Source organism: Gymnoscopelus microlampas, assembly GCF_963454915.1.
Source record: "Gymnoscopelus microlampas genome assembly, chromosome: 10".
Classification (NCBI taxonomy): domain Eukaryota; kingdom Metazoa; phylum Chordata; class Actinopteri; order Myctophiformes; family Myctophidae; genus Gymnoscopelus; species Gymnoscopelus microlampas.
This window is the reverse complement of record NC_139947.1, coordinates 21556596-21579922: the sequence shown is the minus strand read 5'-3', so window position 1 is coordinate 21579922 and position 23327 is coordinate 21556596. Positions and strand designations below refer to the sequence as shown.

The following is a 23327-nucleotide window of genomic DNA, read 5'->3' as shown; positions in this document are numbered from 1 at the left end:
AGAACCTCTCACTCCGCTATACAGTTCGGAGATGAGGTTCTATGTGGATGTCACACAGAATCGGTGGAACGGCCGCAATGGCTCCGTTGTTTACCCTTTTATCAACATCGTATCCCAAAACTAATGGTAGATTCCACACCGCACGAATGTTTAATGTTTGGTCCGGGGGATAATATTTTAGTTCCGGAGCGAAACTACCCGTTTAAATCGCTTATTTACTCAGCCTGTGGCCATGTTTCCCATTCAACCCGGAAAACCCACCTACGTCCGCTGCCAGTACTGCTCCCGGTTTGGCTACAATGGGAATGGGACTAAATAAGCTATTTAAACGGGTAGTTTCGCTCCGGACCTAAAATATTTTGCCCCGGACCAAACCTTAAACATCCGTTAGGTGTTAAATCTACCATTAGTTTTGGAATACGATGTTGACAAAGGGGTAAACAGCGGAGCCTTTGAGGCCGTTACACCGATTCTGTGTGACATCCACATAGAACCTCATCTCGGAGCTGTATGGCGGAGTGAGAGGTTCTTAATGGAGCTAAACCACGTCCACGTACCTACAACTGTCATTTTACACGGTCCCTAAAAAACTGTGTGTAAACAACTGCATGTGAGTGATTGTACATCCAGGACCAGCATGCATAATGTCATATAAAACTTCAACAAATAAGTGAAATAAAACGATGTGTGATTATAACGCAGGTTTGACGCGCTTGAAGCTTCCCGTCGTCGGTGTCTGGTCACGTGACATGACTGTGGGAAGAAGAGAGATGATGCTGAGAACACAGTGAAGATGGCGTGTTGTGGAAACACTTTCTGCTGTCAGCGCTGCTGCTGCAATGAGGGAGAGACCCGCACACCCGAGGAACTGGTAAGAAAAGCAACTAACTGAGAGATGCCATAGACCCAAATGAACATAGTAAAATACGCTGGAAAATCTTGGGGAAAGTAGTTAAGTTGTGAGCTTGTATGCTCTCAGGCTGGGTCCACCCTGTTGTGTATGTTGTCTTTCTCTCCCTCTCTCTCTGTAATGTCATTGTGCTTAAAAACAATTTGATGATAATGGATGGAATAGTGCAGACATGGTTCTTCTGAGCTCTCCATGCTTTTGGTTTGGTGGGGTTGTGCTCGCTGACTAGCTCTCCATGTGTGCAGCTTGACCTAACAAAATCTACATGTCCTGCATGCATTGCTCATTCAGGTCACAGATATTATGGACAAATCAGTACCCAGAGGCCATAATAACATTATTTCACTACCTTACATTTCAACATTTGAAGCAGTTCTGCTCCCCTCTTAACCTGAAAGCCATACTGTTTTAATGCATCACCACCTAGGACACACAGACTGGGAAAATAAGGATGCTGATAATGGCAGATGGTCTTGGTCTCTTGGGGGCTGTAGGGGCTTTGTGGGGGTGGGTTTCCCTTGGGTCAAAACTTGTTAAGCAAAAAATGTATTGGCTTAGTAGTCCACTGTGATGATGAACAATATTATAATGTTTTCAACAGTTTTATATTGGGCAATGCTGCCTGCACTTTGTTTCCTGGTTTCATTTCTTGTTTCCTGTAAACTGTATTCCTGTATGTCTTGTATTTCTGTATCTGTCAAAGCATAAATTCTCCTCTTGCAGGCAATACTGGCCGAAACCCAAGATGAGGAGGAGGAGATTCTGCCAAGGAAAGATTATGAGGTGAGAGAGACTGGAAGGACAGGTGCTGGATGTTTACATAATGCCTCTTTAATACATGTAAGAGTAGCCCTGCCTGAAGACCACAAGCATAATATCTCCTTTGTGCAAAGGGTGATTTATTTGGATGAGAGGAAGAGTTTTGGTTTGTTATGTTGGAGACCTTGTTTCAAACCCAGGTGGCGACATTATGCACATGGGAACAGATGAGACATTGCAGATAGAGAAAGAACCCTGTTGTGTCACTTACTACTGCACCAGGATACATATGGGTCAATCAGCAAGTTGGCACTGGAAATCTTTGTCAAGTTTCTTGTACACAACCTTTTTATTTCTTCGGTTGACAGAGTCTTGACTATGACCGCTGCATCAATGAACCGTTTGCGGAGGTCCTGGAGGGAATGAACAATAAGGTAGGTCCATTCAGTAATTTTACAGCAACATCTGTCATTGTTTTGAGCTAGTGCAGTGGCCGTCTGGGGTGTGTTCGGAATGGGGCGATTGCTTGAACGGTATTGTGCTTGCATCGTGTGTCGGGGGGCATGCCCGTTCGGGACGTGGCCATTCAGAGTGCGTACCCAATCGTGCCGGAGCAGAAGTACTGCTTGCAGCGCCAAGAACCGCAGTATGGCTGCTTGCAGCATTCTCAAGTACCGCTCATCGGTTCGACTTCACACTCGACACTGGTCCTCACTCCTCAGCAATATTCCTGCTAAGTTGATTGGATGACTATGCGAAAGACATACAGTATATTGATTCCTGGAATCTAAAGATAGATAATAACCATTTCACTTTTATTTTTTAAATCAAAGATTTACCTTTTCTTGGCTGTCAATAGAAAGCCCAGAAGTATGAAGCCATACGGTGGATCCTGGTGTTTGTTATTGGAGTCACCGTCGGTCTGGTACGTAATGTTCATGCCATCTGAAATTGTTTCGCAAAATAAAGTCTGGCGCTACCAAACTTGTCCCAGTGCCTCTTTATGACTTATGTCTGTCATGTACTGAAAATAGCAGATCTGCAAGCTCACAGTGTGTATGCATGACACATTGTGAGCTTGTAAATCAGCTATTTTCAGTTTGCAACACAACACAAACTCAGACTGTATAAATCAGGCATAATCATACAGTATAATCAAACATTTCCCAGTGCAAATAAACAGGAAAATGTTTGTTTATTTGTTCAGGTGGGCTTGTTTGTGGACTTCTTCGTACACCTCTTCACCCATGTCAAATTCACATTGGTTGGAAACTGTATCCTTTCTGACCGTTTCAGAAAATATGAAACTGATCTCATCTGCACATCAATAATCCCATTGTCCTGAGAGAGGAATTTCAAAATGATTTATGTGCTAGTATATATTTTACTCATCAGCTGTTTCCATCAGATTACTTTATATGGTAATGCTAAGAACTTGTATTTAGTAATACAGGGATATTTGTGGTTGGAACATGAAGACACAAAGCATATTGTATTGTGATTATGACCTCAGTCAGGAAACGAACAAACATTGAAAACATGCATTTAAACACTTGCACCATATTGCCACTCTTTATTACAAGGCTGTGGTAAACTATGTTGGGGGTCGAGTTGTGAGCTGTGAGCTTGTATGCTCTCAGGCTGGGTCCACCCTGTTGTTGTGTATGTTGTCTGTCTTTCTCTCCCTCTCTCTCTGTAATGTCATTGTGCTTAAAACTGTATTTTAAGCACAATGTATAACCAAATGCATTTAAACACTTGCACCATATTGCCACTCTTTATTACAAGGCTGTGGTAAACTATGTTGGGGGTCGAGTTGTTCTACCTTATCCAGAATGTTGTAGCTGTAAAGGAATGTAGTGAGAAGGGTTGCCTTGCTCTGTCTCTCCTGGAGCTGCTGGCCTTCAACATGTTGTTCGTCTTCATAGCCAGTGTGCTCGTCCTCGTTGAGGTAAGGCCGCCTTGTTATAAAACTTATATAAATTAAAGAAAGAAAGAAATACATTTTGTAATGTGAAGTTACACACTAATTACTTTATAATAAGTGGCACCAACATTTCCTAAAAGGTTGTAGAGATGGTAGAAAATCCTCCCTTAGTCCCTATCTACATTTTATACAATTTCTTACACTGATTCATTATCACTTTGTTTGTGGACACTTAATATAAACATCGAATCATGGCAGTTTGTGAGATTAGCTCGAGACACAACTCAGGCAATCCTCCTGCAGAGACGCCATGAAAAAAAATCTTAAAGAGTCACATGAACCCCATCTGTTGAGCCTTTTTGAACTCCAGGGGTTTAAGGGTTACCCATCTATCCATGTGTTCTTTAGGCCATTAAAACAGGCTCTGCAACCATGTCTTGGATAGAACCAGTTTTGCTAGACTCATACTAAGAAGGTTCAGATACTTTCATCGCTCCACAGTAAAGGCTGATGGAATTTACTTCTGGTGCTGCATTGATTATTCACCACAGTTCTGGCCTTAAGCATGACATCATCAACACACTGTACATATCACATTAAACTAGGGGTATCAAACTCATATTAGGTCACAGGCCGCAATCTAAAAAACATATTACATCTCTCTTCCCCTTTATTTGGAGAACCACATAGTAGACACGATCACAGCCAGGCATATCATCTTTATAATTATTTTATGACAATGCACTACTTTTGTGTGTTTGACTGTCCAAGCTGCCATGTCAATGTGCTATACTAGATCATGTGAGAATTCTGCTCACAGAATGTTTCAAGCTGTCTGAAGAACAATAGCTGGTTTCTCTTGTACCTGTACATGTTTTTCCTTTTATCTCTACAGCCAGTCGCTGCAGGCTCTGGAATCCCAGAGATCAAAAGCTACCTGAACGGAGTGAAGATTCCCGGCATCGTGCGGCTACGTACCTTCCTCTGCAAGACCATCGGGGTCCTGTTTGCTGTTGCTGGAGGCATGTGATCCACCACTCAATTCACTTGCTGTGATTTGAAAATGCTTCTCCATGTTTTCTGACATACTATGTTCTCAACCAGTGGTTTCAGTGAATGAGGTCACAGTCTAAGAACATTTTAGATAAGGAACCATTGCATTATCTAGTATATACATGGGCAACTGGCGGCCCGGGGGGCACATGCGGCCCCCACCTTCACTTAATGCGGCCCGCAGGTTAATATCGGAATACTGATTTATTATTGATTTCAGCTGTTACAATTCCAAACATGCAAACATGACCCGCTTCAATTACTTCAGTCTATATTAGTAGCTTAATGACTAGTATTGCAATTACTTTTTTTTATGTCCAATGTATATATATTTAAGTTCATAAAGTTAACATAAGTATAACTAAATGCATTAGAAATTAAATCTAAACTTTACTTTTCAGGATTCCAATAAAATCATTGCAAAAAAAAATCTGAATTCAAAAATAGCAAAAATAGCAGATCTACAAACTCAAAACGCGTGCGACACGTTTTGAGCTTGTAGATCTGCTATTTTTGCTATTTTTGACACTTTTGTGTGACATAGAATGGCCCGACAGTATATGCAATGTGGCCCTCTGGAGTGAGTGTGGAAATATAGTGGCCCTCTCCATCATCAAAGTTGCCCAGCCCTGATCTAGTACATTGGGTCATCATGACTGCATATAAAAAGGAAAAACATCATAAAACCACATGACAAGAGAATACTAATAAACCAGGCGGTCTAGAGCAGGGGAGCAAGTCAGCTGTTGCCAGGACACTGATCATGTGGCATTAACAAAGAAACAGATAGTGTGACCCATTTAAATGTGCACCCGGTCATTTCTTGTACTTGTGATGAATCACTGACAGTGATGACTGTACATCTGACTCAATGTGATTTGCCAGGTATGTTTGTCGGGAAGGAGGGCCCAATGATCCACGGTGGGGCCATCGTGGGAGCTGGCCTCCCCCAGGTACAGAGTAAATACACACACTCATAGTATACTGGCAACCACATATCTTAGGTTCCACAGTTTCATTTCTTTATTTAACTTGGAACAACCTAGCATGATAACATCTTGTGTTTGATGCAAATGGACAGCGTCCCTCTGAAATGAGTCATAAACTCATTATGGTCAATGTCTAAAGTGCACCCACTGACCAGTTATCTCTCTCACTCAGTTTCAGAGCATCACTTTTAAGAAGATCAAATTTGACTTTCCCTACTTCCGCAGTGACAGGTGTGGCTGACACACACACGCACAAACACACAAACACACCCCTATGGTTGGCGCTTGAGAAAATGCCTTTTCCTGTACGGAATGCCCCCTCATGTAACATTTCATCTTTTTTCAAGGGACAAGCGGGACTTTGTGTCAGCAGGGGCTGCTGCCGGGGTGGCGGCTGCCTTCGGGGCTCCCATAGGGGGCACTCTGTTTAGTCTGGAGGAGGGCTCCTCATTCTGGAACCAGGCCCTTACCTGGAAAGTGGTATGTATGTCACCCCTTAAATTCACAATGTCCCCAAACCAATGCTATAAGTCCATGCAGTTAATCAATATAGAGTCATTTGAACAGGTCCCTGCTATCAAAAGACATCAATTAATACTCTCTTGATTACTGTTTCTTATGTATTATGTACAGTTTATTCTGTTGTATTTCAACATAACAAAATTACATGTTGTGCTGATGAAACACTTTAATTAAGCAGATTAAGTGATTCATTTGTTGTAACATCCAATAAACAATATACTGTAAATGGTTCACGTTAATCAAGATGGTAAGCGTCACACTTTTAAAAAAGAACATATGATAATAAGCATGTTTCGTGAATGAGGTGTGCTGGGGACATGTCAGCAGCACAGCAGTGGGGAGAAACGGGTATCCCATCAAAAGATAAAAGTTGTGCGTTGGCCTTTATGTTGTATCTCAGCATGCAGGACCAAAACCATGATTCATGTGATGTAGAATGTCTGGGGATTCTCCCTCTGTTGGACATTATGGTGATCTTTGAAACTGTATGTGAATGTCATTCATATTAGTGCTTTTCTGTTTTCTCTAGTCTAAAGCAGAGTGTACTGTGTAATAGTCCTAATCGGTGGTGTTTCTCTTCCCCAGCTCTTCTGTTCAATGTCCGCCACATTCACCCTCAATTTCTTTCGCTCTGGCATCTACTACAACAAGTGGGGGTCCTTCCAGCTGCCTGGCCTGCTCAACTTCGGAGAATTTAAGGTAAGTTTTTACTGTTTGTGTGTGTAATGTACGTGAGTTTACGGCGCCGTGTCACAACTAAGAAATATGTATTTGTGTGCACATGTGGCAGTAGGACCCCCAGACTGTGGAGCAATCTACGCTAGTAGCTTAAACTTTGGACCATACTGCCATCATCACGTCATTGTCTATTCTCAGCTTTAGCCATGTACAATTGACAATTTAGGCATTTAGCAGCCGCTCTTTTCCAAATAGCAGCATAATACAAATTATAGCAGCATTATACAATATCTGTTATGTTCGTCATAAGTCATGTCATAAGTATTCAAAAGATAAGATCATCCAATTCATTATTTTTGATTCTTGTTTCATTCACTTGCCAATCCTTCCATGTTGTTATGCATTTACTTGCTTGGTTTTCATTGACTTTAGTAGCAATTTGTAAACAAAACAAAAAAATATGGATATTATCTTATTTGCCCATTCATCCTTAGTGTACAGAAGGGGATAAGAACTGCCACCTGTGGACGGTAGTGGACCTTGCTTTCTTTGTGTTAATGGGCGTGGTGGGAGGCCTGCTGGGAGCGTTCTTCAACTGCATCAACAGGAGACTCTCCAAGTATCGCATGAAGCACATCCACCCTAAAGCCAAGTTCATCAGGTAAGTAAGGGGGATTTACTTAGTTGCGCAGGAGTGTCGCGCACCGAAATAGCTGATCGCATAGCGAACGCAGTGCGATAAGTTGTGAACTTGTAGATCAGATATTTGCGGAACGCGACACGGAGCGCACAACAACTTATAAATCAGGCATTAGACGCACACACATGCACATGTCTAACCTCGTTAAAGCCAGATTTACACTTTGCCGTACACCGGTGTTGCACGCAAGAAAACTTTCAAAGTTCATGTGTGAGCTCCGCCATACGACAAAGTATAAATCAGGCTTAATAGTATTTGAATGTCAAAGGTGTGTTCATCCTGTTTCCATAAAGCTTTATGTGGTGTGATGTTATCATATTTAGTCGTCTAGATCTTCTCTTCAGAGATAAATTATCTCTCAGGATTTGTGCAATGAGAGCTGTTAAAGTCGGAGATTAATTACACAGATCGGTTTTGTTAAAATGGCTTTAGCCATCGAAATGACGCTAGCAATTGTGTAGTAGTAGTTTTATTTTATTTGTCAAGTGTCTTTTATCTATAAATATTGTAATCTAAACTGTGAAATATATGAATGTATACCTTTTTCTTTATTTTTGTTAAAGGGAAGCTTCTCCAAAGTTGAAACTAATCCCGTTGTGGGGGGATGTGGTGAAAATACCCTATATTACCCAATGACGTCAAGTGCATCGTTTGTTATCATTGGACATACAGAATCTACAATTAGTTGAGGACTTAATTTGACTTATTGACTTATCTATAACAGTACCATGATTTTATTTTCCAGAGTTTTGGAAAGCCTGTTGGTTACCATGGTGACAACGGTGGTGATATTTGTGTCGTCCATGACGTTGGGTGAATGTCGTGATCTGTCCACCGCCACCCCACACAACACCACACTGCAGGTACGACCCCTTTCTCTACTACAACCTACCTGCTCACTAGCTAGAGAAACACTACCCCACAGTAAATTAAAGTCTTAATTTCACCCCAAAAGTCAGAGTTAAAACCAACTGTATTTTGCTGTATGCAGCAGTATCACATTTTGAATGTCAACCAAATGACATCAGCATGGTAAAGTATCAATCAAGTGTACACTATACTTAACCTATGGAAGTTGTATTGTGTGTTGTTTTCAGGTGCGTGGCAGTGAGGAGATAAACGCCACCACCCGGCAGTTCTTCTGCTCCAACCAGACGTACAATGACATGGCCACACTGTTCTTCAACCCCCAGGAAGCAGCCATTTACCAGCTCTTCCACCAGCAAGGTGAGATAGATCAGAGAAACATGGGATTGCAATGCATCCCAGAGACTGTCATTATATTGGGTCCTATCCTATATATCAAATTGATATGTATGTGGCTGTAGACGCCCATTTGAAAATATTTTGTGCCAGGGACCCCCAAAAGAGAAGATTTGTGTTAAAAATGTTTTAAATCCAAAATGATTCCAAACTATAAAATGGTGCTGAAGTGGTTACGGTAAACTGATTTTGAGGCTATTCAAACTAATTTTGATAGGCACCCCTTGGAACCGCTTCAAGAACCCCTGGGGGTCCCCAGACCCCACTTTGAGAACCGCTGATCTACATGATTTGAAAGTGTCCCACGTCATTTAAAAAAAGTCACAAACTATATGTACTCCCAGAAACCCAGAAAAGGCTTTGAACAAATCGATGCACGTAGATTTGGATGTAAAACGGCATTAACAGTTGCAGAATGGTATGATGAGAATATTTATGTTGTCATAACGAGTCCCTAAAGCTTGTGCAACCCCACTTTTCCATGTACCGTAGGTACGTTCAGCCCGGTGACTCTGACGATATTCTTCGTGCTGTACTTCCTGTTGGCCTGCTGGACCTACGGCACGTCAGTACCCAGTGGACTCTTTGTTCCTGCACTGCTCTGTGGCGCTGCCTTCGGACGCCTTGTAGCCAACCTCCTCAAAATGTAAGAGCAGTGTTCTGAGAATGCTCAACTCTCTTTACAAGTATCCTTGTTACCCATCGATGAATGTGAAAATGTCATAAAAGACATTACAGTGTGCCTGTACTGTTCCAAAGATGTTAGTGTAGTGTCTTCTTAACCACAGCGTCCTTAGCGTCCCTATTCTGGGCATGCCATAACAGGCTAACATTTCCCGACAATGGCAGATCTGCAAGCTCAATTTGCGTTCCGATGGATTGTAGATCTGGTATTTTCTCTGTCATCATATTACCGTGTAGTGTGCCATTGTATAGATCAGCTATTTTTTGCATACAGAGTCAGTATAAATTAAGTATTAGGTATGTCCAGTTGCTGGTCTAATAGACCATCCATGAGCACCATTTAAACCGTTTGATGTTTGTGTGGGAAAACCAAGGCAATGATCATTCCTTTTTTTTTCTATAATTTTTATCCCACGATTTTGTAACCCACATTTTTTCACCCAGTGCCAATTGCCTATGTAATCCTGGGCACTACCTACCCTCTGCCAGCCTAGGGAGAGCCCAAGCTGAAGCTCATGCCTCCTTCAATGCATGAGGAGCAAGCAGGCCGCTTCTTATCACCCGACAGGGGGTAGTTTCCCTGGTTGGACATAGCGCGTGGAAGGAACACGTTATTCCAACCAGTTCCCTTCTCCTCCATCAGGCGCCCCGGCTGACCAGGGGGAGGCAGTATAGTGACCAGGATTACTACATGTTTTTGTGAGGGTATTAACTACCCTGGGAGACACGGGGAGAACATGCAAACTCCACACAGAGTAGGCCCTTTCGCCAACCCCACCTAGGGCATGGGCGCTGATGACGCGGAGGAGAAGACACGCCCCCAGCGCCCACAGCGTCCCCAGCGGGAATCGAACCCAGGACCTTCTTGCTGTGAGGCGACAGCGCTACCAACTGCGCCACCGTGCCCCCTGCAATGATCATTCCTGATACCATATACATACTGTAATTGAACTGATCATTCTGTTATTCATTACTTTCATAATTCAATAATAGTCTAATAATCAGTGAATCTCTCAATTACACATCTAAAAATAAGTTGTAGCCTACTGTAAAAATATGTATAGTATATATTTGAACTATCCCTACACAGTAATGATCCTGTAAAAGTCCAAAATGGACCTGCAAGGGTCTCTCAACAACTAAATGAATGTATGTATGCTTTTCCAAAATGAACCACCACCAGTTACTTCCTCTCACGGTGGAATTTGCTGCACAGACAACTTTCTCACTTGATGGTTGTCTCTCTCTGACCCACTTCCACAGGCGGCCTCTGCCGCTGTCCCGCAGGCTTTTGAGCGCCACTCAGCTGCAAGTAACGATTGTTAGCACTGGTCATTCCACAGCTATGCTTAATAACTGTGAGAGACACAACATTCTGCATTCTCACTGTGCAATCTACCAGTACAATTTAAAAGAATAAGAAAAAACATTTACTATACTTTGCTTAGCAGACACAAATTAAGGGGATTAGAATGAAAATAATACGTAATACTGTGTGGTTACAGATTATTAGGAATTATTAGGCCGTGTAATTTCGTTTTTACGAGGCACTAGAAGCTACTTTTCAAATCTGCCCATCAGGTTGGAGATGAATCACTTAAAGTGACACTTTTTTTGGTGTATGGTAGAGTATGCTGCTAATACAATGTAACACAACTACAGTGGTTGTATTTGGTCTCCTTGCTCTTGTATTGGGACATAGATCGTGTGGTCTGGATCACTAATGGTTGACAAGTAGTACTGCCTGAAAATTATATATCTCCCCTGAGTGAGCAGGCATGCTCTATGACTCAGAGGTAAGAATTTCAGCACTTTGCTTTAAGCCCTGTATACTTTGTTGTATGATGAATAGCAAAACTAGCTGATCTACATCTATTTTTTTGTCATTTTTGAAAGTTTTTGAAAAGGTTTGCCTACACTGACCAAAATAGGGATGCCAGGTTGAAAGTAACGGAAAGGGCTTCAAAACATGTGTTCCAATTAACTTAACTTACCCTTAACCACCCCTGACTTAAGCATAAAACAAGGAGCTTTACATAGCTATTAAATAAAAACGCAAATTAATAAAATGCATAAAAGCATGGGGTAGATAGATATAATGATAACACATTTGAACACATAAAATATCTATAAAAGCAGCCAAACTGAACAGCACATGGTGTTTTTTTTTTCATGTTCAATGACTTAATGTCTATTGCTAAGATTGTCTCATTACTGTTTCTGTCAAATGTTTAGAAAACTTGGCCTGGACATCTACTCTGGGACCTTCGCTCTGATTGGAGCAGCCTCCTTCCTTGGGGGCGTGGTCAGGATGACCATCAGCCTGACTGTCATCCTCATCGAGTCAACCAATGAGATCACATACGGATTGCCCATCATGATAACACTGATGGTACGTTGGTAAAAATGTACTCTCCACCATATTTCATGGTCACTTGCATGCTATTAACCATATTTTTTTTAGACATACGCTTGGAGTGTTAGCGGTTACACAGCAGCTGTGTCATATAGGGAGACAAGCAGCCTCGGCTTCACTGATTGGCCAACCCAACCTCAAGAGTTAATTTAACCACTTAAGCTGATCAGCCTCAGGTCTTCAGCAGTGGCTGAAATCGATTAAATTCTTATTAGCAATTAATTGATAGTTGATTAATTGTTAACATCCCTATGGAGAACTAATTAGTGTGTTAAATCCAGTCTGAGATCTGCTGACGCCACATTGAAAAACAGAACAGTGTGTAACACTGCTACAATCTTGTAACAATTAACAATATTTGTATAATGTATATGATTTATCTTTATTCTTTTTTTAAAAGTGTACATTACATGGTTAACCGTTTCAACATACCAAACCTACATGCTGTACTACTGTATATACCATTCATTGTCTCAGTTTTTGCTTCATTTAACATATAATATATGTTAAATTAAGCAAAAACCCAATTTCATATAGTAAAGTAATAGTAGGATAATGTGTTATGTGTTGAGTTGAGTCGCACTGCATTGTGATCTTGTAGATCTGCTATTTTCAGTGCCTGACACCTGTGCGCAACTAAGAATCAGACAATATGGTTGTTATGCTGATTCTCAGGTGGCCAAATGGACAGGAGACTTCTTCAACAAGGGCATCTATGACGTCCACATAGTACTGAAAGGAGTTCCTGTGCTGGAGTGGGAGACAGAGCCTGAGATGGACAAGTAAGATTTATGGGTCACAGTAACACAGTGATTTTTGAGGGGGTTCCAGGGGGTCCCCAGCTAAATGTAACCACTTTAACCCTAATATACAGTACATCGGATTTTTGAAATAGGCGATCTACAAGCTGTTGTAGATCTTCTACTTTCAAAGAAATCTAATCAGGGGGTCCCTGGCAGAGCACGTGAGCGGAGCGGTTCGAAATGCCGCTCGGCGCTCCAGGGGGCTGGTTTCACGCTCGCTATTCGCTCATGTTGACTCCCCCCGCGCTCCGCTCCCCGTCGCTCTGTCGCTCACGTTGATTTGCGCACCTCTCGCTCCATGCTCCGCTCAAACCGGGTCGCTCAACAGTAAAGAAAAGAAAAGAAAGTAGAAATTCTAATGAAATCTCGGTTCGCTGTGCACTGCTGGATGTCTGTGTGTCTCTGAGTCCGTGCGACCGGGCATGCTCAAACATTCGGTGCGCGGCCCCCGCTGGGGCGGCTTGGAGCGGCAGGCGGTCCTCGCTCTGAGTAGTGCTCCAACCTTTTTATAAACCAGCTCCGCGCTCACGTCAAAATCGCGTTGCTCCGCTCCGCTCACATGCTCTGGTCCCTGGCACAAAATATTTTCAGATGGGGGTCCGTGGCCAAAAACATTTGGGTATCCCAATGGATGTTCACTTGTTTTTGCCTAATATTTGACTTTTATGCCCAGAATAGGGACGCAGATGTACAAGCTCACAGCGCGTCACTTCGTGCCTTGCTGCGAGCTCGTACATCTGCTATTTTTTTTTACATTTTTGAAAAATCTTCAAAGAGTGAGTTCTACTGATTTTAGAAGGCATTTGTAGAATCCGCCTCAGATTTAAATGAACGCTGTTCTTCTATTTACTGAGCTGTGTCCTCTCTCATTCCGCTCCAGGCTGACTGCCAGTGACATCATGGAGCCCAACCTGACCTACGTGTACCCCCACACGCGGGTCCAGTCTCTGGTGAGCATCCTGCGTACCACCGTCTACCACGCCTTCCCCGTGGTCACGGAGAACCGGCTCAACGAGAAGGACTTCATGAAGGGCAATATCCTGGTCAGCAACAACATCCGCTTCAAGGTAAACGTAGCACCTGTTGCTGGTTGACATTTACTGTACACACACACCCTTCCTATTTGAGATGCAAGGTCAAGTTATTCAGCTAATGCACTAGCACAGCGGTACCCAACCTTTTTGCTATCGGGGGCCACTTGGAAATTTCAAAAGTGTTCGCGGTCGGGTCCACCCATCTAACCACTAGTTAAGTGGTCAGATGCCGTGTTAAGTGCCATGTTAAGTGGTCAGATGCCGTGTTAAGTGCCATGTTAAGTGGTCAGATGCGTGGACTGCGTGCATTTTCAGAGCATGTTTATTAAAATAAAAATAACTAAATGTTTCAAAGAAAAAAACACCATGTCATTTTTTTAAACATTAATTATTTAACTCATTGTTCAGAACCCAAGATATCATTATCTGAAGATTTGCTGCTCCATTCACTCCTTGTTTAACTTATTACTGAAAAAGGCTCCTAAGCACTTATTTTTTACTATGACTTTTTGGCCCAGACATGCTATTTTCAACATCAGACAATTAATGTCAACAAGGTCCCGATGACCTCGTTGACATTTGTGAAACCACACAGTGCAACCCTCAGTGATTAGCACCCATCAGGGGATCGATTATACTGGAGATAAAAATTCTGTGACTACTTGAAAATCTAAGATAAATTGAAAAATCTCTGGCACTGGGACCACATAGCCAGAAATAATTCTGGCACTCAATGAGTTAACATTAATGTTATATTATGATTAAAATTGTAGTGTTTTGCAAATTATTTGGGGGCCCATTTGCGAAACCTATATGGACCACAGGTTGGAAATCGCTGCACTAGCAGGTTAACAGTACTAAGGATAAGGGTTTTAGTGCTGCTATGAGGAGATCATATAGTAAGGTACCTTGGATATTCTGGTATCCAACATATCCTGTTAACTGTCGCGCTACTGTTCAGTGATCTTGATTTGGCAGTCCTGTCTGCATCCTCATTTCCTTGTTTACACTCTGATTGGACGGTTTTGCAACAAGGATTATATTTGGATAGGGTTTGAGATGACAACATGGTCTTTTAGATGGTATGATGATGGTTATAGCCAGGGTTACACAGGCTCCATATGCTGTCTCTTTGGAGCGGAAGTATTTGCAAACTATCACCAGCAGAGGGAGTCAGAAGCCCATGTTTAGAAGGGCTCATTCTAGCCCTGGTGATTATCAACCCAGTCCAAGATCCTATAATACTCGTGGTTTTCTGTCATGCTAAGACATTTATTACCTTCACCAAGTGAACTTTTTACTCCGTTTTACTCTAGCTGTCTAATCAGAGACTAGTAAGGCCACAATGCGTAGTGAACAGTATGGTGTGACCTGATGGTCACTAACCAAGCACTAAATGTGTATTTAGCACAAAAATACTTGTTATCTTTATTATCTTGTTATTTATTATCTGACATGTTTTGTGTGACAGCACTGATGTAGTGAACGGCGACCGGAGTAGTGTCCAAAGGTGTTTTTTTTCCTTCATTTCACCAGTGAGTTCACTGTAGTCCTCTACATCCATGGTTCTCAAAGAAGGGTCCGGGGACCCCCAGGGGTACTTGAGGGGGTTCCAGGGGGTACCCAGCTAAATGATGGACAGGAACCAAATGGACCCTTATGGGTCTGTAACTCTGAGAGTGTACAAATGTCATTTGGTTACATTTGTACACTCAGAGTTAAATTAACATTGATTTTACAATATGAATTGGGGTCCCAGAGATAGAAATGCCATTAAATGGGGGTCCGTAGCCTAATGCATGTCAAACTGGGGGTCCTTGAAATTAAAATGGTTGAGAATCACAGCAAGAGAGCTGTAAAAATCATCTCTTATGGGGGGTCCCTGGTTTATCCTTTCAAATGGGGGTCCGTGGGGTAATAGGTGTCAATTTAGGGGTCCTTGACATGAAAAAGTTTGAGAACCACTGCTCTACATAGACACAGAGGGAGTGGAGGACAAGGTGAATGATTTCATACACAGCCGTTGTCTGTACAACAGTAATGTCTGTTCTTTCATGTGCATGTTATTTTCTAGTCTCTGTGATTTAGCATCTCTACTGTCTCTTTCCATCACAGAAGTCGAGCGTATTGACGCGTGCGGGGGAACAGCGGAGGCGCTCTCAGTCCATGAAGTCCTACCCGTCCAGTGAGCTGAGGAATGTGTGTGACGAGATGGGCCCTGTAGCGGCGCCCGCCGAGGAGGGCGAGGATATGCTTCAGCAGATGTTGGACAGAAGGTACTGTACACAGTAAAACCCTTAGCACCGTTGGTCCCCAAGGCTACTTACTTAGTGATATTTTTGTATTAAAACCAAAAGGTTTCATTAAAATGCTCTATATTCCATGTTTGTTCAGTAACAGGGGCCTCCCTGTCTCTCCAGCTCTTTAGTAAACAGAAAATACAGTTTTAGGTGGGTTACCAATTTCAACCAGAGAGAAGCCATTTTCAGTTTAAATTGTATAGTGTTCCAGTTCCAATTTTGTCTGTCCATTGTCTTGTTTAATTACTTCCAGTTTCACTTGTTTGTCCTGCATCCTGTATTATAATCAACTCTCTAAAGAACTTAAGTGAAATTATCCCGCCAGGAATCAATTAAAACCAAGAACAAAATGCAGTTCTGTACATTTTGTTTTCCAGACATGCGCCCTACCCCAACCTGTACCCAGACCAGTCCCCTAGTGAGGACTGGACCCTGGAAGAACGCTTCAGACCGCTCACCTTCCACGGCCTCATCCTGCGCTCCCAGCTGGTCAACCTGCTCATACGAGGGGTCTGCTATGCTGAGAACCAGTCGGTCAGTCTCTCACACACACACACACACACACACACACACACACACACACACACACACACACACACACACACACACACACACACACACAGGCAGGCTAAGAAACGCCACAGGAAAGTGGAATGGGTGTATTTGGAAAGCATTTCTATTGTTTATGTCTCTGTCTCCAAAACAGAGTGCCACTCAGCCCAGGTTGTCCTACGCAGAGATGACAGAAGATTATCCACGCTACCCCGACATTCATGACTTGGACCTGGCCTCCCTCAACCCCCGCATGATAGTGGTACAGTCATCTCACACTGACTTTGGGCTAGCAACTTGGAAGTGGTACAGTCCATCTCACTCTGACATAGGGCTAGCAATATGATAGTGGTACGGTCCATCTCTTCCTGAAGTAGGGTTAGCAACAAGACAGATTTATAATTTAATGAATTATTGCTGTTGGGCAGAAACTTTTGATCTCCATATTTATTTATTTTTATGTTTCCTTACCTATTCTATACTCTGTTGTATCACAGTGTAGCGTGAAAATAATTTATCTACAAGCTCCCAATGCGTTGCGTTGACAAATGTGAAGGATTAGCCTCTAATGAACTCCCCAAAATAGCTATGACCGTTTTGAAAGTGATTTAGTCTTGTCTGTGCGTTCTACAATTATTTAACCAATGAAAAGTATTTACAAGAGCTTTTGACTAAATAATAATTGCATTGGATTCATTGAAACACAGGGCTACACAAGGTTTCCGCCAATTTCCATTATTTATGTAATCATTGTATCTTTCAACTGCAAAGGGAAAATTATTAAAGAAAATATCATCTTTATTGCCCTGTTATCTCCCCTCTATTCACAAGACTGATTTGAGTAAATAAAGACAGGTAAAACATGGAGATACAGGGATGAATTTTAGAGATGGATTGGATTTATGTATGCACTGCTCGGATAGAGTAGGATGAAACCTTTTTAGGGCCGACACCTCATAGTCGATAAATTGATTAGCTGATTGGTTTGGTGATATATATTTGTTCTCTACTGTGGGGATTTCCTGAAAAAATAAATAACGCAGTGTGAGATTTAAATAATTGGCTGGTCTATAAATTCCTTGACTGTTAGTCAACCCAATAAATTATTTAGTCTACAACAATCCTAAGCCTTTAATTTGAACATCATCAATAACTAATGCATCTTTCAGTCAGAAATGCCATTGCATCTATTGCTGACATTCATTTTCATTTTGCTGTTCTAAATCCTGCATGTTGTCATCATTCTTTGTGCAGGACGTGACCCCCTACATGAACCCGTGTCCCTACACAGTGTCCCCCAACACACATGTGTCCCAGGTGTTTAACCTCTTCAGAACCATGGGCCTACGACATCTGCCTGTGGTCAATGCCGTAGGAGAGGTCAGTAGTGCTTAAAAGTTGTACTTAGGAGTAGTACTTGGTCATAGTGCAAGTAAAATGCAGGCCTCCTTATCAAAACGGCACCTTGTGGTAATTAATTAAACTAGACCATACCCGGTCGACGCATCCGTGGGGGGATATGCGCACATGATCTGGCAACCCGGGAGGAAGTTCGTCCCATAGCTGGGCAGCCCCGTAACCATGGCGACATTCTTTGACACAAAAGCGCTAATAAGAAGCTGAGATTTGATGAAATTGAAAAACGGGCTTCACAGTCAAGTTCAGATGGTAATGGTCAATGGCTGTGTGCAAAATCAGAGCAATTGGTCCAGCCACTGAGGAGAACCGGCTAGCTTCACCTACGCTTCACCTACGCACCTACTCAAGACGGTTACTAGAATTATAGTATGATAATGGTAACGCCACCTGTAACTCTTGTCTCCCTCCGGTCTTTCAGATCGTCGGGATAATCACAAGGCACAACTTAACCCACGAGTTCCTTGGGGCCAAGCTCAGACAACACTACATCACCATCTGAACGGCAGGGAAGGTTGACATCTCAACATCTTTCAAAAACACAGACTATTTCTGACCCGGTCACTCACGACAAGCCTATGCCCGTCCATTCCAAATGCACGTGTATGACCTTACAAACAGACATATACACATTCTTTATGGTAAACAGGGGAACATGCTACTTTTGGTGCAGGGTATCTTGCTTTGCGGTTAATTCCACTTGGGTAGAACATTTAGATTTTTATACATGCATACTTGCATTGATGTTCAGGAAGAGTCCGCATCCTAAGCTATCCTACTGGCATTTTCACAGTCAAATCCTCTGTGTTAATTTAACACAAATGGAACCAAATGGACCCTTACGGGTTAATTAACACTAAAGATCTGTTTAGGCTTTTATTTCTACTGACTTAATCATAACTCTTTACAATTAAGTTCTCTCCTACCTTGGGCCATCCTACATCTGCTAGACGTATGATTTCTAGATTAGAAATTCATAATGAAAAAGTTGTTTAGCTGTGGTTATTGTGGGCCGACAGAAAAACTGTTATTAACCCACTTAAACCATGAGTTGCACGTGTACTTGGTGCGCTCTTTTTTCACTCTACACCAAAATCTGCTCCAGATCGGCTCTTTATGTCGAAGAGATTTGTTGTAGATGGAAAAAAGTACAGATGTATAGGAATCCGGGGGTTGGAATGGGTTAATTGCTGACGGTTCCCGTACACTTACCGTGTTATGCGCACAAAACAATATTCTACAAAAATGAAATATCTTACAGAGGTATGTGCACAAAAATGAAATATTGATTTATTCATGACGGAAAATTTCCCTTCACTTTGCTGACTATGCTTTATTAATGTTGTCACTCTAGCACTTTTAATTTTGACTGTATATTTCCAGGTTTATTTTCTTTGTTTTTTTGTAAATGGTTTATATTATACTGTGTTTGCACTTAAATCATTACCATCTCATTACAGCATTATAGCAAAATAGAGCTTTGTAGTTATAGACAGTTTGCTTAGAGATTCTGCTACCTAAGTCAATGCTGAACATGGCAGCCTAGAGGTGTGCATAGTTGAGCCAGGTGGCTTATGGCCTATCATTTGGCATCTTGTAGTCAGTTTCAGCCCAAGTTTGTTACAGTGTTTGTTTTCAGCAAACTCTGGTGGACAAATTTGCGGACAGAGTGACACAGACACACAGACACACAGACACACACACACACACACACACACACACACACACACACACACACACACACACACACACACACACACACACACACACACACAAATACATTGTACAGCCTCATCACAATAGTTGCATCGCTTCGCGGCTCAACTAACAAAACGCTTATAACCAAGTCATGACGTATTTAATTACTCTAACAATTTTATTGCACTTGTAATATGTAAAGCTTGTCAGGGGAAATATTTTCATTGATAATTCAGGTAAATCGCAGTGTTAAAGTGTGTCTAAGGGAAGCTCTAAGTTTGTTTGTTGTTTTGTTGACCAGATTTTTATATTTAATAATTTGGGGCATTGTTGGAGGATAAGTTACAGTAAATCTGTCGAACATGAAGTACTAAACATATTTAACGTCATGTACAGTTCATTTTCCATCAAACAAATAGGCTTCTGGTAAAAATTCTCACATGTAGAATTGGTTTTGAGTCACTTAAAGGAACAACGCCTTTTTAATTTTTTTTTCTGATGTGAGGAGATCAATAATATAGTGTGGCAAAAATACCCTATGTCTTCTGTGTATTTCTCAGTGTGATGTTGGCATTGCAAAATGATATTAAACTCATCGTTTCACATCATCAAACTTGCTGCATGTGAGCTGATGTGAAACGACGTAGAGTACTTTTTGGCACACTATTATTCATCTCCTGACATAACAATGAGATTTACGGTGAAAATTGTGGCGTTTTTTTTCTTTAAACAAAAGGGAATCAAAAGGTGACTCATGCAAACGGGAAATCGAGAAAATCACCAAAATAGTCAACAAAGCCAATAAACATTATGACTTATGCAAGTAAAAGGAACAAAAAAACACTTGTTATGAGTACAGCTTCTAAAAATCCATAGAGTAGATTATGTAGATATTAGGGTGATGAACTTTCATGGCACATATGTATACATCAACATTCCTTCTTTGTTGCTGTTATCATGTGTCTGCTTAATGTCTTATTTAAGAGAATTATTTTTATAAAGATTTTATTTGTGTTACTTGCTGACTGTACTGTGACTGGTTCAGTGAGAGAGTGGCATTTTTGTGTGTATCAACAGGTTGTCCTGGTAGATATTTTTTGTTTGCGCCGCAGTTTTATATATGCATTCTTCATAACCACTATGAATAGCGAGAGCTTTACAAGTGCACTGTAAATTCTGATGAATCTTAATTTAAAGGGGAACCTAGCTGATTTTGAATCTAATTTCCATTTTTCTATTGTGAGATCATATCCTATCAAAAACGTCTTTTGTATTTCTCCCATGAAATAGTTGGTGTCAAACACATCGTTTTGAGTCATCATGCCTAGAAATGACACATCCTCCTGCATTTTATGGGAGAAATAGACAGAAGACACGTTTATTTTTAGAGTGTCCGTCCTGAGACTGGGAGGTTGGGTTCAACTCCCTGGCCGGGTCATACCAAAGACTATAAAAATGGTACCCAATGACTCCCTGTCACTCTGCATCAAGGGTTGTATTGGGGGTAAGGCCCTGCGACATACTAGCGTAATGTCCAGGGGGTGTACTTGTACATCATGGCTGGGGGATGTGCTTCAGGAGATAGGCTCCTGCCCTATGGGCCACATGACTCTCGAGCCGTTGGTTCCCAAGGTTTACTTACACTATTATGATCTCCTCGTATGTCATACCTTTTCTGTCAGAAATTTCTTGTGGTCACTGGGTGGGTTTCTGGTCATACTTGTTCTTGCAGTTCTTGTCGATGTCAGGAATACAGAACTTTAACCACTTAAACCCCCTAGACTTAGTGAAACGGACCTGAGTTGCATCTGTACTAGATCTACAGCTGCGGCCGACATGTTGTGAGCTTGTATATCTGCTATGTTTTGGCAAACATTCCCCGAGAATAGGGATGCTGAGGTCACATGTTATCTGGACAGTCAAACTTGTAGGCAAAATGGAATGGCGTCTCAAAGCCAGCCTTATCAGGAGTGTTGAGATATTAGGTCTACGATGTAGTGTAGTGTTTCCCAACATTGGCTTGTGTCAGATGTAAGAAGTGGCGTCTCCAAGGAAAAAAGGTTTGAAACCACTGATGTAGCGTATGTGTTTCTGCAGCATGAGATGCTTGTCATCGGGGTATATAAGGTGCATGAACTCAGGATTTTGCGGCATATCCAGTCGGAGCTGGATGATGCCACCTGATTCTCCTTGTGATTTTTGGATTAAAATCGGCAAAGGTTCCCTTTAACTCTGAGAGTGTAAAATTGGATGCTTATTATGGTCCATTTTGACATGCTGAAGGTCCGTCACACATCACCGGGAGCGTTTATTATGTGCGATTTATTTTGAATGAACTTAAACTGCTGTTTGTGTCATGAGTACATCCACACAGGACGCGAACATTACGTGGCAGTACAGCATAATTAATACATTTTTCGCCGTGAATAAAAGCATCAACCTGTATGATTGAGGCATCACCAAATGAATAGTTTGATGTGAAATATTTTCCATTTTCAGATTTTTTATTTGCCACGCTCCTGCTGTGTAAGGACCTAAGATTTTAATTAACTCACAGATTTTGCTGTGTAGAATGATGGACAAATGGCAAGTTTCCAACTCTGAGGCCAGAATACCACCTGCCAAACCCCTTTGTCACACGTCTGTGTTTAGAACTGTATGTCTGCTATGGATGGTTATTGTCTTGTGCTTGTTGATACATTTCGTTGCTGTCGGGTAGAAACCTATCAACATATTTTGTATGTTTTTTTTCTTTCGTAAAGTAATGCCCTACTTTATCATACAAGAGTGTGAAAATAGCAGTCTATCTACTGTGAGCTTGTAGATCGGCTATTTTCACTATTTTAAAATGTTTTTACAATTCTAAACGGTTTTGGACATACAAGGTTTCCACCCCCGACGACGGCAACGATTTGTAATGCCTACAAATGCAGGACATGGCAAAGCATCAACCCGCTGTCATAGAATGAGAAAGCAGAGAGAGACCTCTGTCTTGTGCCTTTTTTATCATTAAAAATAAAGGTCCTTCTGTTTTGACAGCCATCCATGTGGTTTATGTTTCAATCAACGTCTATGGTATCCATTCATCTCCTTTAGTCTGCAGGTAGACTGCTCCTAATCCTTGGTTAATATATGAGGAATTGTATAGAGTTAAATCCTCAGTTTTCATTCAACTCTGAAGAGTGTACAAATGTAACCAAATAGAGTAGACCCTTACATTTGGTTCTATTTTTATACACACTTTAGAGTTAAAGGTGCAATCCGGAACTCAACGTTATTTTTACCAATCTGTATGTTAGAGTATATTAATACAATGTAACTAGTACATCTGCAGTGGTTGGAGGTGGTCTCTCTACTCTTCCATTGGGACATTGACCCTGGTGTCAGGCAGGATATTTAGTGGTTAAAAATAGTACTGCCTGAAGCTCATAGCACAATATCCCCCATGACCAAGATGGGGATACCTTATTGCAAGTTTTCTGTGTATCCTTTAATAGTCTAAAATCCAAAAATCATAATTTCAGGGCTTTAAACAACAATTTTGAAATGTCTTAATGTATTTGATTCTGAAGTTACTTCTATAATGTTGCATTGACCTCACTTTCAAAAGAAATGTACGGGCT

At 41.6% G+C, this 23327-nt stretch overlaps 1 protein-coding gene across 1 annotated transcript; it reads left to right on the top strand.

Annotated features, from left to right (window-relative positions):
• Positions 1-764: 764 nt before the first annotated feature.
• Positions 765-22746, top strand: clcn6 (chloride channel 6). Its single transcript, XM_084069248.1, has 23 exons — positions 765-871; positions 1634-1693; positions 2038-2103; positions 2529-2594; positions 2877-2943; positions 3514-3620; positions 4492-4618; positions 5535-5602; positions 5811-5869; positions 5986-6118; positions 6746-6859; positions 7333-7499; positions 8284-8401; positions 8636-8765; positions 9294-9447; positions 11721-11877; positions 12577-12683; positions 13585-13771; positions 15854-16014; positions 16416-16572; positions 16745-16852; positions 17845-17970; positions 18428-22746. Exons 1-23 carry the CDS (start codon positions 794-796, stop codon positions 18506-18508), a joined length of 2598 nt encoding a protein of 865 aa, XP_083925374.1. The 5' UTR covers positions 765-793; the 3' UTR covers positions 18509-22746.
• The last annotated feature ends 581 nt before the right edge of the window (positions 22747-23327 follow it).

What these genes read in the sequence shown, in the direction of transcription:
- clcn6 (XM_084069248.1), top strand. Translation starts at nt 794, where the DNA reads ATGGCGTGTTGTGGAAACACTTTCTGCTGTCAGCGCTGCTGCTGCAAT. An exon ending in TGCCAAGGAAAGATTATGAG is followed by an intron (nt 1,694 to 2,037) that starts GTGAGAGAGACT and finishes TTCGGTTGACAG; the next exon opens with AGTCTTGACTATGACCGCTG. An exon ending in GCTATGCTGAGAACCAGTCG is followed by an intron (nt 16,573 to 16,744) that starts GTCAGTCTCTCA and finishes TCTCCAAAACAG; the next exon opens with AGTGCCACTCAGCCCAGGTT.